At 38.1% G+C, this 16,038-nt stretch overlaps 1 protein-coding gene across 3 annotated transcripts; it reads left to right on the top strand.

The window, feature by feature from the left end:
• Positions 1-36: 36 nt before the first annotated feature.
• Positions 37-15,275, top strand: rmnd1 (required for meiotic nuclear division 1 homolog). Of its 3 annotated transcripts, XM_015349210.2 has the most exons (13): positions 37-159; positions 341-386; positions 1,095-1,554; positions 1,779-1,887; positions 2,724-2,799; positions 3,318-3,357; positions 3,953-4,053; positions 5,096-5,202; positions 7,725-7,789; positions 12,080-12,156; positions 12,991-13,111; positions 14,536-14,652; positions 15,098-15,275. In XM_015349210.2, exons 3-13 carry the CDS (start codon positions 1,102-1,104, stop codon positions 15,128-15,130), a joined length of 1,299 nt encoding a protein of 432 aa, XP_015204696.1. In that variant the 5' UTR covers positions 37-159; positions 341-386; positions 1,095-1,101; the 3' UTR covers positions 15,131-15,275. The 3 variants fall into 3 exon arrangements, with proteins under 3 accessions (XP_015204696.1, XP_006625909.2, XP_015204688.1); XM_006625846.3 differs by lacking the exon at positions 341-386; XM_015349202.2 differs by lacking the exon at positions 341-386 and having other exon boundaries at positions 37-195.
• Positions 15,276-16,038: the final 763 nt, after the last annotated feature.

Here is a 16,038-nt window from a genome sequence, read left to right as displayed (position 1 = left end):
ATTCAAATTCAACTTTATTTATCATGATCACTATTGAGCAACCCGAAGAAATACTGGACGAGTTATGTAGTCTTCTTAAAAACTGGGAATGCAGCTCCGAAAGTATCTCCTAAAACGTTGTGTCAGCCAATCTTTTATATTACTTTGGGGAATTAACAGGTATTTTTCCCAAACAATGAAGTATTTATGTTAACTGTAAGTTAATTGTAAAGGTAATTTAAAATGAGAGGTTTTGAAATGTATGAATGAGCTCTTCACGTTTTCGAAGGATAGCATAGACCATAGTTGCAGCTTGAAATGTACTAAGAATTGCGTAGTAATAGCATTTATTCTGTTTTAGAAGCACTGGAATTGTGTGTGATTCAAGGTCAGAGTGGCTGGATGAGGTAATTCTTCTGAGAAAATGTGAAGGGGCCTCTCGCAGTGCTTACTTACATATAAATAATATGCATTGCTTTTTGGATTAAAAATATGTATCAACAAATGTATAATCGTTTCTGATAACAAAAAACTATCATTAATGTCATGATCACTATGACCGTAACATTATTTAGCGTGAAATCGATGTTCATACTCAACTGTTTTCTTTCCTGTAAATCATGTAATTCATATTCAGATGAACTGATATTCGCTTGTTTTAAATATCGATCCCACTTGTTTTTGTTGACCGTGACGTTATTTCAATTTGATTCCCAGTTTATCACGTTACCTTGCGTTATGTGATTGCGATATGAAACAATGTAGACAGGCAGTGTTAGTAGCTACAGATATAACGTGAAGTATCCCGGAGAAATGAAAAGGTAACCCAGTGCTACAAGTTGTAGTACAACAGTTATATTTGATCTGTAACCACTGCACTTCGTTTTGTTAAAAGATATTGTGGTCAAGCACTATAGTACTACATTTCTATAGGTACTATAACACTAACATCAACAAGAACAGATCATCTAAGTGCTTCAATCAATTTCTTCCAGAATAGGTGGAGAAAAAGTTTGTGAACCATTTTACAATCATAGTCCTTTACAATGCTGCCTGATTTTTTTACGGACGGAATCGTACAATTCTTGTTCCCACGCTCTTCCCCTTCCGTGTAGGTAAACAATGGTTCTACGGCTCTCCGGAATTCTGCGGAGGCTCCAGCAGTTTCCTGAAAACAGGCATTTCAGTAGGTTCCTCTCGGCCAGCCGCACCGCAAATCTTTTCATTCGACGGCCGGAGAGTCGGCAAAGTCCCTTGAGCTTCAACAAGACACCCCTGAGTGAGGGAATTATTTTAAATTCTTTCAAGAAAAACAATAACCACAGTGGTTATTCCAGTATTTCCATTAACTGCAGTTTGCAATCAAGTAGTGCTTTTACTTATGGGAACCTCTTCGTTGGTGTTTCGAATACACGGGAAGCATTCCCTTTCCCCTTGGGAATGCAGAGGCGGATTCTGTCGACTACCGCCACCAGCCCTATAACAAAACAGGGAGGCCTGCCTGGAAAAAGGCCACCCAAGGGACCAAGGACCAAACAGCCATCCAGAACCAACCAGCCCCCACAGGAAGACAAGGTACCTGTCTCAGGCCCTGACATCTGACATTGACCTAGGCCTCAGAGAGGGAGGGAATTCAGTCCTCTGCAAAATGCATTGAATCCCAATTCATGAATGTTTGCAGTGCCATGTCAAAATACACTTTTTTTCTCTCAAAGTGCACTGATTTATTTCGTTTTCATTCAAGTACTCAACAATCACTCATAACTGTAATTGACTTTCTTATTTTGATTTCTGCACAGGGTGTGATGCAGTGCATTGCTTATGCAACAGCAGACCAGTATCACTTGCCGACATTGTGCCATGACCTGATATCCCATGGATATGCTGAAATTACAGACTTGCCGAGAGGTACGTTTTTAGAGCAATAGACATATTAGTCTTTTAGACCAAATTCCTGGAGAGACTGACAGTGCCTTGCTGTCAAAATTAATTGTACAACCATTTTGCTATTTTCCTCTATGTTTGGAGTGAAAGGTGTTCACATATTGAGTTAAAAATTGTGTTTTATGCAGATGAGATAATGTAAAAGATAAATATGTTTAATACATCATGCACAGTATCCACTGTATATTTCTTTTTTTAAAGAGCAAGGTTCAAACTGTGCTTCCCTCTGATTCACAATTTTTAAAGGCTTTTACTGTGCATGTTGCTTGATACTGCTGTTGACACCTGTTTTAAATTCAAAGGTCTCAGTATAATTCAGTTCTGACATTAGCTGTTGCTTGGACAGTCTTACTTGTTGTAACTGAAAGTGTTTTTTAACACAGGTTTTAAAAATACATTTAAATGTACATGTGATTTTTGTTTTAAATGTGTATCATCCTTGTTTTTGTCAACTCAGATACAATTCAGAATCGTTTGAAGGTTGTGTTCGTGTTACAAACATTCTTTTCCAATATCTGCTTCGTTTCATCAAAAAAGATAGAATGTTATAAAATCATAATGCTAAATCTGCCTGTCAACAAGTCATGTAAATTAAAGTGATTATTTTATATGGAGTTAAAATCAGGATCATCTTAAAATCTTAGCATTCTGATACAGGGGGTTGTGCAGTAGAAGTTGCATTGCAAGCACTGTATGTTTTCATTGTATAACATTTATAGGGAAAAAATTACAGGCTTGTTTCTTTAATGTTCATTTTGTTGTGTATGTTTCTATCTCATCTTTCTTAATATTTATCCTAGATGCTGCAAATGTCCTAGTCGTTGGTACAGAAATGGCTTCAAAACCAAATGACCAAGCAATGATCTTTTTCTTCAGGTAAGTAGAACTTTTGCAAACAGATTTTCAAGGAGACATGCTTTCCTTTGCAACAGAAATGTTGCCTGATACAACTGAGAGAGAACTCCCTGCTACATTCTCTGTGGTAATCTGCTTGCCTGATCAGATAGGTGCACCCTACCTTCACTGTCATTAATGAATAAATGGTCAAAGAAAGCCAGGTTACAATTATTCAATGCATTGGTAAGATCTTATTTAGAATATTGTGTACAGCTTTGGTTGCATTGTTGTTTTAGTTCAAAGAAGCAGTCATTTGTAAGGATGTTCCCCAGGACTGATATTGAAACTAAGACTTGAGGAAGCCAAGAAGATGTGCATTTAGGATTGAAATCATAAAGCATTTCTTTACTTCTTTCATGGGGGACTGGAACAAACTGCCCAGCTGTGTTAATGAAGCGGAATTTTTGTGTATTTTTTCTGGCACTCTTATGTTGTAATGAAGCCCTGCACTTCCATGGAATCCGTTGCTGACAATGAGTATATTTCTTCTGGCACAGGGAGGGCTCTGTCGTCTTCTGGAATGTGGAAGATAAGACGGTGTGTATGACGAGAAGCCTTGGAGACACCTGATTACTGATGCAATCGTTTTTGTTTATCAATTTTTTGTGAAGCTGATCAAAAGGCCACTAAAATATTGATAATTGTTGTTTACTTGATCCATTTTGTTCACTGGGATAATCAGTTTGGTTAAATCTGTTTTATTTTGAAAATGAATGGAACAATCCAGTCTACACAGAGGATAACATCATATTTTGTATAAAGACACTTGCATTTGTTTCTTATTAGAGAAACACTATTCCAGGTCTAAGAGCATACACCTTGAACATATGTCATTGAGTTTCATTTTTGTTCATAACAGTATAGAATTTGTTAAGTTGTCTTGTTTAACATTTGGTTTCATAACTTGCCTGCTTGGATTTGTAAGGCGCCACTGGATGTTTTGCAAGATTTTTAAGATTTAAATGTAATACTAAAGCAAAGTCAAACTATACATAGCTAAATTGTAAGTACTTCATTCTTGCTAGAATACTATGTAGAATACTCTTCGATTGTTTATTTTGGTAGAGTCATCAGGGGGTTTCGTTTTTACCCTCACATGTGACTCCTGAAAACAGTAGTTCTTGTTTCCTAGATGAAACATGTTATGAGAATCCTGGAGAATCATGAGATCCAGCCATACGAAGTAGCACTAGTTCACTGGGAGAATGAAGAGATCAACTACACAATTGGGGAGTAGGTTTGAATATCTTCTTCTAATTCAATTAGACAAAGTAAACAAGTCTTTTTCTTCTTTTTTTGATATCAGTGTGCTATGTATAACGTTCAAGCTATACAGTCTTTTTATTTAAAAAATAAACCTTCACACATAAGAAGTATTTCCTATGTGTTCTGTGAATTAATGTCTTCACTTTAGAATATAGAATACACTGTATCTTAGTGTGGAGTTCAGGATCAATACTATGGAAAAATACTTTGTCTTGTATTTCAGGTAATAACTTATTCTGAGATCCTGAGAACCACTATTATTGCACACAGAAAGTGGCCACTCACCTTACTGTGTGAGATGTCACAGCAAAGGGAACTTTTCAATTTTTGTTTCATATTAATTCTGTTCGCTGTTTTCTTTTTGTTTTGGTGCTTTGAATTGTGTGGAGTTGGTTGTGTATATAACTAATATTTATTGCTTCTTCAAAGTGTCACAAATGATAGTTGCAAATGATTGCAAACTACTTTACAGTAACAAAATATGACAACTGTGAATACTTTTGCAAGTCACTGTAATAAATGTGTCCTTTTGCATTCGGACTGTAAAAAATCTGGAAAAGTATGTAGAAAATACTAGTACATGTTTTTACTTTTGTTTCAAAAAGTATTTGAAATTTCAGCTGGTACTGCCTCTAGCACATAAGCCTGCTAAAATGTGAACAAAATACACAATAACCTGTATTTTGTTTTATTTGCTTTTCAGTGGTACCAAATTCTCATAAGGGACTTCTTTATTGGCTTTTGTAGCAATGCATCTTGCACGTTTTAGAAGAAAATCCTAAGCTGTTTGAAAAATTTTTGAGAAGTGGTTCATTAGGTGCCACTTCAGATAAATAATTATTTTACCTTTAATCTGTTTAGTCTTCATATAGACCTCTCTTATGAAGTACATGTTGCTCAGTTTTCCTTCTGAAACTGACTCAATCAGTGTTTGATATAAAAAATCCTTTAAGGTAAAAGCATTCTTTTTCATATCTTGTGCTGTATATCGCTGTCCTTGTTTTTTCAGAGGAAGCTCAAAGTTGCATCATGGGAATATCTTGCTAAACTCAGAGCTAGATCTTGAACAAGTAGTTTTGGAAAAGTTTGCATTTTCCAATGCACTCTCATTATCAGGTAAGATAAACTCATTTGTTTTTCCAGTACTGGAATCTTGATTTCTTATTGCCCTTCTTTGCATTTAAGTGCATTTTCAACTTTCTCTAGTTGAAGGACCATTCTTTTTAACCTAATTAATGTGCAGCAGATCAAACATCTTGCCTACCCAGAAAATAAGGATCAAAGTTCCTTATTTGCTTTGTACATTGTTGTCATGTGCCAGTGGTTCCCAGCCCTGGGGCTGCAGGAACACTGTGTCTTCTGTTTTTTGCTCCAGATACGTTCTTAATCACAGGCTAATGGATTTCAGGTTTCTTTTTGAAGCACACTTGTATACACTTTCGTTTCTTAAAAGGTTAAATGGGATTTGTAATTGGCATCAACCTTAACCAGTCTCTGATTTCAGAACTGCCCTCATTCAGGTCTACTTTCTGAAATGTAAGTTATTCTGCAGAAGGAGAAATCACTCATTGTGGGAGCGTCCGATACCAGGTCATTCATACCTGTGTCTGTTCATCCTCAAATGATCAACTACTAAGAACTGTTTAGTCAGAAATAATGGCAAGGTTGCAGGGAGGCTCTGTTAAGTTCTGTGGGCTGATGTTGTTGGAAATGGTACTCTTGAAGTTGAGTTAAATAAAAGACTAAACAAGCAAGCTGATAAGTTAGGTCATCAGTTAACACTGGAGATGCAGAGCTCAGCTGGAATGAAAATGGACAGACAGAGTGTTCCCACAGGACCAGAGTTGGGAAACACTGTTATGTACAAGAAAAAAGCAGGAATGACTCCCGTCGCTGGGACATCTCAAGAGCTGTCATGAACCACAGTGAACCACCTAAAACACATCATCCATTCATTTTCTAACCGTTTTATCCAGTACATGGTCGCAGAGCAGCTGGAGCATAATCTGGCAAGCAATGGGCGCAAGGCAGGGTACACCTGGCTGGGATGCCAGTCCATTGCAGGACATGCACTCAGTCACACCAGGGCCAGTTAACTTACCAGCAGTGGCACTGTGGCTAAGGATCTGCACCTGTGGCTGGAAGGTTGCCGGTTCAAATCCCGCGGCCGGCAGAGGAATCTTACTCCGTTGGGCCCTTAACCCCAGCTGCTCCACAGGTCCTATATAAATGGCTGAACCTGCGCTCTGACTCCAAGCTTCTCTCTCCCTGTCTGTGTGTCTCATGGAGAGCAAGCTGGGGTATGCGAAAAGACAAATTCCTAGTGCAAGAAATTGTATACGGCCAATAAAGTATGTGTTTGGACTGTGGAAAGAAAATGGAGATCTCAGAGAAAACCCACATGCAGATAGCCCCCCAAGATTTGCACTGCAAGCCCACAATGCTAACCACTGAACCACTGCACTACCCCTAAAACACATCACAATTGTTAAATTCAGATTTTTGCATGTTTTAAAGTTAATGTACTAAAAAAAACTACCACTTTATGATTTTCAAAAAATGGTTTCACGTTCGTATTCTGGATCACTAGAAGAGCTACAGAGTATAGATGTGCATGAATTCCTATTAATCTTACAGTATCTGTAATATCTATAATATGTATGATATGCAGTGCATTTTTCTAGATTAAGCCAAGTAATGTATACTCATGATGTTTTTGCAGCAGTATTTGACAAGTAATGTGTTTTATTTATCTAGTCCTCTAACAGGATGAAATAGATGCTGGTTTTTTTTTTAGGGAATTGGAATACGGCCTAATACGATTATCAAGTCTGATACTGTACATTAAACATCGTGAGCAAATCTCTGTTCTGTATTTTTCTTGGTGGCTTGATTATGCACACATCCTTCACACATCTTTTATAGATATTAAAGAAGTGATAGAACTTAAACTTACTGATTGTGTGTAGTTTGATTAACGCCACCTATTATTTAACACAGTTCAGTGTTTTTCTAGTACTATATATTAGGGGGTGAGTGCACAGAATTTCCACCTGGGGGCTCCATTTTCATCAGCTCAAGTCTGTTTTGCCTAATGGATTTGCTTGGAATTAGGCCTAACCCTAGGGGTGTTCAAATCTGTCGGTGTCCTTGGGTATCTCTTGTGGCTCAGTGGTACTGTTACCATGGAGATGCTAAGCCACTGTATCAGAGAAATACAGAAACAGCTGCCCTAGAGGACATGAAAATTGGAAATGCATTCTTTAGATTTTGGGTGCTCTTAGCTGCTGCTTTTGAAGGGCTTGAAAATATTACGTTTAAAGCTGTGATAGCTTAATAACAATTTGTGCCTTTTGATATTCAACTTTTTCCTTCTTGACAGTCACAGTTTTTGATTTGATTAAAGAAATAATCATACTAGAAAGTGGCCATTTAGCTATTAATCTTGAATACCAAAAATTGAGTTGAAGTGGAAGCTGTGAAGTAATTCTAAGAATGTATTATAAAGCATGCACAAACTATGAAAGTGAGCTCATCAGAATAATTATCCGATTTAAGTATCTGCTTGTGCCTATGTTTTTTTTCTGTGTTTGTTTCAAGTAACTTATGTGATTTTACTTGTCTGTTGTTTACTACAGTAAAGTTGGCAATCTGGGAGGTATCTCTGGATAACTTTGTGGAATCTATTCAGTCAATTCCAGAGGTAAGATGGTGAAAACCCACACACATAAGAACATTAAAAAAGATTAATAAACACGAGGAAGCCATTTGCCCCATGTAGCTCATGTGCTTGCTAGCAATGATAGATCCAGTGATCTCATCCAGAATGTGGATAATGTCATAAATTCCTACGGGGATACAAGCATTCAGTGTTCTTTATTATAATGCTGAATTAAGCAGAATAACATAGAAGTGGATTCATTAGCTCATGGCATTCTCAAATAGTAAAGGAATTAATTCTTAGACACTGTGATTCACTGTGACTCACTGTTTTGACTCTGTGATTTAGACAGTGCAGGTTTGATCCGAGGTCACTTCAAAAGTGACAGGTGGCATTCTCCCAGTGGCAGCACAGCCAGAGGTAGGGTGGGGATTATCTGGTCAGGGCTCTGTCATCTCTCTGCAATGCAGTGACCCCTATAACTTCCTGAGTACATGCAGGCTTGTGAGGTGATACCTTTGAAGACACTGCAGATCTTAAATTGTGTCTAAAGATGAACAGCTCAGTGGTTTGGAATGTCAGAGGAATTCATCTGCACATCCTGATTCTCACTCTCTTCCAATACCAAGTGGGATGTTACTGAGAGCTAAGGTGTAAAGATAAAATTGATGACTCTATGGATCATTATATCATATAAAAGAACTGGCAATTCTAAATTTAAGATTTGGGGGGCAGACAAAGCTGAAGCTATCCTTGTGCCAGCCTATCAGACTGAAAGAGCACCATGAAACACTACATATTGTCAGGTGTGTCTACTCCCAATTTGGTTTCCAGCTGGAGTCCTGGGAGGTCTGTCATGACTAAATTCACTTAACAAAGCTGGGTAGTACCCAGCACCCCTCCACAGTTAGCAATACATACCAGGGGCCTGATAATTTCTGAGTTGTCAGTTTAACCCATAATCTGGGAATGTGTTGGGAACCCCTTAATGTATGCAGTATTATAAAATAAAATATTCATGTTGTACTGCTTATTATCAACATTTTAACTGTAATAACTAGCACATTTTAACATAAAAATCACCACAGTCTATTCTTTAAATCTGCTTTGTGAACACAGTTTTTAAAATCGACACTTAAAAACATTCTGTCGTTCTAAAGAAAATGGGAATCAAGAAGTTTAAGGAGTTAAGTTAAGAAAAAGACTGGTGTTTATTTGGATACATCATTTTCATCTTCTAGATGCTGAATGGAAGGGAAATCATATTAAAAAATAAACAGAAAGCTGTGTTATGTAGTTAAAAGTATAGATCTTAAATCGAAAAAGTTTATGTTAGAAACATACGATACATTAGTAAGATTTTCTGTGTATATTTTGGTCATGGCAATACAATAAAAGATATTGCAGTTCTAGAATCATTCCAAAATTGAACAACCAAATACAGTCCTAGGTTTAAAGGAGTATCCTACAATTTTTTTTTAGACCATGGCTTTTTAATTTTAAACAAAGAATACTATGAGGCAACCAAATTCAAGTAGTCAAAATCCTTAAAGGCACAGAAAGATAAATACAGTGTTCCACTTTAGAATCATTGAAAAATTTACCTGAAGAGCATAAGGGCAAACAACAGTACAGTAAATTTAAAATTGAGAACAGAAGGTATTTTTTACACCGAAGGTTATAGAGGCCTAGAGTAAGCTACTAAGCCATGGTATTGAAGCTGATGCCCTGGCTTCTCCCCAAAAAAAGACAATGAGATGCTAGGATCAGTTATTTCCTAAATAACAAAATGAACTATTGTATATAGGCTGAGTGTCCCATTTCATTTGTAAACGTTTTTATTTCTGAAAGAAATCTTGCGTAACATTGAGCCTTGGGAGAAAAAAATTAAGAGTTTGCTGAATCCAGTTCTTTTGGTAATTTTTATTTGGTTTTGCTTTTTAAAAAAATATATTAACAAGCCAGTATGTTAATACAGCACTATTGCTTAGTGCCTATGATACTTTAGAGCCAGCACTACAGTGAAGGGATCCCAGTGAATCCAAAATGTTGCTTCAATTTTTTTTTCAGTTAGGCGAAAAATGATCACCATGGGAACCAGAACTGGTTGCTAGGTTCCAGCGCTCTCCTGCAGAGGTGGAAGGTTTCCCCAGCCGAGACGGGCTTCTGTAACCTAGGGCTAGACATTATTCCATGACTGTTACCCACTCCACTGAAGGAGGACAACTTCCCACACCAGCTTAAACAGTTTTATGTGTGGTTGGTGGTTCAAATCAAGAACATTGTGTTTCAAAAATATATACTGTATTTATGTGCAATTGGTTGTATATTGAACTAATTATCAAAGTTTTTTGGAACAAAACATTTGGATATACTAGTTCTAGAGGATCTAAATGTGTCTGATTTTTGTTGTAAGAGGCTTCTAGCTAGAAATTTGATTTTGTTTGACAGGACCTTAACACACAAATGACAGGCGAATAGTCTATCAAATACTGTATATTTGCTTGATTTTCAAACTCATGTTAGAGAGTCCCTCTTTTTGGTTCTAGGAAAAAAATAATTAATTTCTTTGTGATTCTCTATGGGTTTGACACCGTACAGCAGGTGAACTCAGGGGGAGAAACACATTCTAAATACAGGGACAATACTTTGTCTTGTTTCCGTTATAAATTTTGAAACATCAGTTTGTTTTGTTATACCCACCCATTCTGGGAGTTTTGCATGTTGTGGCTCCCAGCTACAAACCCTGCAGCCGCACACAGGGGAGAATGAGAAAGTATAGGCAGACTCCACAGACACACCAACCATTAAACCACTCGTCTTTTGATACATCATAGGCTCCACAACCCTGTACCGGGGGTTCAGTGCATCGACAACACTCTGTGCCTTCATGGGGGAGGCCACAGTTGTTGCTGTTTCGTCGAGAGACAAAGGAACTCTAACTGACAAATCCCACCCTGCTCTTGGTGGGTTCAGCTGAGTGTGTGCTGCTTCTGGGAAAATCTGGGTCAGAGTCAGCCTGTGGCGTGACCCAAGCTCAAACCTGCGATCTCAGAGCTCAACCTGCACTCAGGTCTTTTACTGGTTGGGCCACATGGGAGACCCTGCAGGGACAATTTGAATGAAATTAGGCATCAGGTCAGAGAAAGAATGCTGCTCTTCTGTCAGCCCATTTACTGCTTTTACATTTATTTGCATACCTTTGTATGACCACACCAATGTAAACCATTGAAATTCTAATGTAAATAGTAATTAAGTTGTTCTTTACATTGAGGATTGGTTTTAGGAACCATAGAAAAGGAAAGAAGACAGCAGCAGAATAAAACACAGGGTTTTAAATGGGATTGTTTTTATTCTTTTTTTTAAAGACACCAGCTCTCCAAAGTGAAATAGAAAATAAAGATGCAAAATCTGTCTCTAAATATTGTACTGCATTTGGTCTACAGCACACCTAATAAGAAAGAGTAGGTACCATGAGGTCAAGACAGTAATTGTGCAAATACATTTCACCAGCTACCACATCATTTTGTGAAACTTGGGATTTCTGCAACCCTTAAAGTGTCTGAGACAGCAGAGTGAAAGTATCGCAGCTCTCCACTGAAGTGCTCATTATTGCAGGTACTTGAATTCACTACTCTCGAGGTGAATTTCTGTGCAGTGATCTGCTCTGTTGCACTTCAGTGACCCCGTGGTATGCCTCGTTTTACAGGGGATGTCCAGACTTAACTCTGGCTCTTTTTACGCCCTTAAATGAAACTGCTGTCTTTTGACACACAAGGATTCAGACGGTGCAGTCAAGTATATCTGTTGCACTAATTTTAAATAACTGCAATTCAACTCGGTGCTTACAAAAAATATTTAAAAGTATTGTAACTTGTAACATCGACAGTGTCAAGAGCACCGTATCAAGTGATATTTAAAACTATATTTTTTTTATCACAGACCTCAGGTTTTCTGATAAAACTGTCTCACCGTGCTTGTTTTAACTGTCTCAAAAGAAATATGTCATTGCATATCTTTAGAACACGATAAAAGTTACAAATGATGGAAGGCCATTTGGTTCACTTGACCCATTTCCCACTTAGCAGCTTAGTGATCTAGAGATCTCTGCTGGCTGTTACTTAAAAGAAGCCCTGGTTTCGACTTCAACAACATGGCCAAGTAGCCTGTTCCACACTCCCACAACCTATTGCGTAAAATGCGCCCCCTGTTCGAATGCACTTTCACATGTTTCCACTTGTGTGCTCTGGCCCATGTCTTTCTGCTGCAGGGCAGTACATATATTCACAGTACACATGGTCAATTTCACTGTTTGTATTTGTATAAAAACAGATGTTGAAATCGGGAAAAAGGGTCAAACTTTCTCGGGCAGAAGTCATGCAAAAAATCGGAGAACTGTTTGCACTAAGGTAAAGCATTTTTATTGTCTTTAGATGACTGATGTTCGCTTGTGTTGCCAGTGTATTGTATACAATACAAGTGAAAAGTGTTATTTGTCCTCTTTTGCCATCTTTTATTTCTAAAATTGTTAGAATCCCTAATATACACACACATTTGCAATGAATATCTGAAATAAAAATTATTCTGTAGAGTTGACACCGGATTACAAAGTGACTTCAATTGACTGATTGGATGGACAGCCTTCTTAGAAACTAGACTAAATGCTTGAGAGATTACTCATCTTTTGAATAAATGGTTTCTATGTATTCCTTCCATTTATAATAAATACATCCACATGCCATTTTAAAGACTGTCATATCCTTCAGTTTTAAGTCACTCTGATTGAATGTTACAACCCACTTATGCTATTTTAAACTGCTTATTTGTGTAGCATTTCTATTCCTTTTATTGGAATAAGGAAATGCTCCTGTGAGTTCCCTTGGAAAGATTTGCAGTATGATAAAATCACAGTAGTGCAGTGATAATAACACCTGGAACCTTCAACAAAGAACATGGTGTAACCAAGGCTAAGCTGCAAATTCAGTGGGCAATGTGCCATGTTAAATATGTGTTAAATATATGGCCCCTTTTTTAGCTTTCTGATGCCATATCAAATTCAGCATGCTAAAAGATTGACAGAATTGTGAGTGAAGATACAGTATCCTTGAAATATGACGCAAAGTGCATTATCGTTGACTAAATTGGAAAAGGACAGTTTCAGACTATTAAGTACTATTCTGCACCATGTGGGTACAGGAATGCATCTATGTTTGGTATCATATTTTGTTTGTTTTGGTTTGTAGGCACCGTATTAACCTGAGCTCTGATCTGCTTATCACCCCTGATTTCTACTGGGACCGAGAAAACCTTGAACAGCTCTATGACAAGACTTGTCAGTTCCTTAGCATCAACCGCAGAGTCAAGGTAGTGGAATGTGTATCACGTGAAGGAATTCTTTAGAACTTTAGTTCTTTAGAACTGTGACTTTGGCTTTGAAACGCACAGGGTAAACAGAATGCTACTGATGAAAACATACTTGTGGCAGAGTTTTCATATGGCTCGTTAAATCCCTTCCTTGCATTTTTAAAAATAATTTAGACCACATTTAAAATTATATCATTTCAAGCACACTACCAGAACAGCATATCACTGTTCATCACTGTTGTCTTTATATATTCTATAAACTGTGTAATAACAATTCCTTACACTTATGTAGCACTTTTCTACTCAAAGACTCCTCACCACCACCACCAATTTGCAGCACCCACCTGGATGATGCGACAGCAGCCGTAGTGCACCAGTACACTCGCCACATATTAACTGTCAGTGGGGAGGAGAACACAGTGATGAATTCAATTCATAGATGGGAATTATTAGGAGGCCATGATTGGTAAAGGCCAATGGGAAATCTGGCCAGGGTGCCAGGGTAAAATCTACCCCCTACTCTTTTCAAGCAAAGCCCTGGGATTTTCAATGCCCACAGAGAGACAGCGCCTTTTTATAGTACAGTGTCCCCATCACCTAAGTGGGGCATTAGAACCCACACAGACTACATGGTAAGCACCACTTGCTGGCTCCATTAACACCTCTTCCAGCAGCAACCTTAGTTTTTTCCAGGTCTCTCATCCAGGTACTGACCAGGCTCACACCTGCTTATCTTCAATGTGTTCCAAGATGTGAGGTTCAGGGTGATATGGCTGGGGTTTCATGTCTTCTAATTAAGTTGTATATCACTTGGTGGCTCCATGGCTCCTTCCACAGTGTATGTCTAAGAATGCAGTGCACTAAAAATACAGTAGCAAGGATGAAATATGCAGGTCTGTGGCTGGTAACATTTGTATTAGATTAAGTAATTCTATGTTTGTTTTATTTGATATTTTTAAAGAAAAGGACAAGAAGGATAATTCTTGATAAGAAAGGTGCCAAACTCAAATGTGATTGGAATTCAGCAGCATTTTCCCCTGATTCCAGTTATGCTTGAAATCAAACATATGAATGTCTTATAAACCCACTTGAGAGAGGTTATTTTTACCCTAATGATGATGTGTTGTTGCAATAGTAATCCTGAACAGTACAAGAGCAACTGCAGGCTCAGACACTGGGTGTCTGTGCTTGGCTGAGGAGCCAGTAGTGTGACACTCCCATCTGTGGGATTATGACTTCACACCTTTTAGTCAGACCTTCCAGAAAGGTTTTTAGGTAAAATAGTGCAACTGCAACTTTCTTGAGGTTAATTGTGTGTTCTGGAGCTGCAGGTGCCCGCCTGTGTGTTCTGTGAGATGTTCCTGCTTTGGCATGGTCTTAGTGAACAAGTGTGGTCAACAGTGATGTCTCCGTGTCGCTTCCAGGTGATGAACGAGAAGCTGCAGCACTGCACTGAGCTGACTGATCTCATGAGGAACCACCTGAGTGAGAAACACGGCCTGCGTCTGGAGTGGATGATCGTAATTCTGATCACGATTGAGGTGAGAGTTGCCAAAATGGGTATTAACAAATGATTGTGAAACAATATGTGGGCACCGTGTTCTGCTTTGTGATCATAGCCATAACAAATAAAACATCGAAGCACATTATACTGTAGTTTTCACAGACAAATAACTGTGTTAACCTGTCATTTTTCATTTATAGTTTCATGCCTAAATATACAACTAACACTGTAGGTATCAGGTTTTTGTTCATTATCATCTGGCCTAGGAGCAATATTTCCTCACATTTTGCAGTTACCTCTGTTTGTCCTGAATCATGATTTCAGTGCATAGTTGTTTAGGGTTAGAATTCAGGTTTAACACAAATGTGATCTACAGCCTTGTGCAGCTGTACTTTAATGCTTCTACTTATTAAAAACACAACAAAATGAGTGTCATGATCCAGTGACAAGTTTTCTTATATAATTTCTTTCATTTGTTTTAGGTGATGTTTGAACTTGCCAGAGTGGTCTTCTGATTGGTAATGCTGTACTGTCACATGTTCTATACCTGAAATAAAATTATCAGTGTGAAATGATAGAAAGTAAACTGTGAACCAGTAAGATCGCATGGTTTTACATGTCAGTTACGTGTGCTTTACATTAAAGAGGAAAATTCTAAAAGTATGTCTTATTTAATTAATCTCTACAATTTTAGGCATTCTTGAAGGTTTTTCTTGAGAGATTTTAATGAACAAAGGAGACCTTAATTAGATCAAGCCACTACCTGTGCATTATGAAACTCAATCTTTTTCAAGATCATTACATTAAGAAAAACATTCATAACAATTTCAAAGTAATTGCCAGAAGGACAGTGTGTCAAAGAAATTCAGAATGTGTTGTTAACCTCCACTATGCCTAGATGATGATGATGATGATTATTGTTACACTTATGTAGCTTTTCTAGACACTCCACTTTACAGCTCTTTACAGGTAATTCCCCTCCACCACCAGGTACAGCCCCACCTTGATGATGCGACGCAGCCATAGTGCGCCAGAACGCTCACCACACATCAGCTATCAGTGGGGAGGAGAACAGAGTGATGAAGCGAATTCATAAATGGGAATTGTTAGGAGGCCATGATTTGTAAAGGCCAGGGGTCAATTTGGCCAGGACACCGGAGTTACATCCTTACTCTTTTTGAGAAACATCATGGGATTTTTTATGATTACAAAATGTCAGGATCTTGGTTTTTACCTCTCATCCGAAGGACGGCGCCTGTTTACAGTATAGTGTCCCCGTCCATACTATACTGGAGCATTAGGACCCACACAGACCACAGGGTAAACCCCCCGTCCGGGCCCCACTAACACCTCGTCCAGCAGCAACCTTAGTTTTTCCCAGAAGGTCTCCCATCCAGGTACTGACCAGGCACACACCTGCTGA

The sequence above is a fragment of the Lepisosteus oculatus genome, chromosome 2 (genome assembly GCF_040954835.1).
Source record: "Lepisosteus oculatus isolate fLepOcu1 chromosome 2, fLepOcu1.hap2, whole genome shotgun sequence".
In the NCBI taxonomy this organism is placed as follows: domain Eukaryota; kingdom Metazoa; phylum Chordata; class Actinopteri; order Semionotiformes; family Lepisosteidae; genus Lepisosteus; species Lepisosteus oculatus.
Note: the sequence above shows the minus strand (reverse complement) of the source record. Positions and strands in the feature narration are given on the sequence as shown.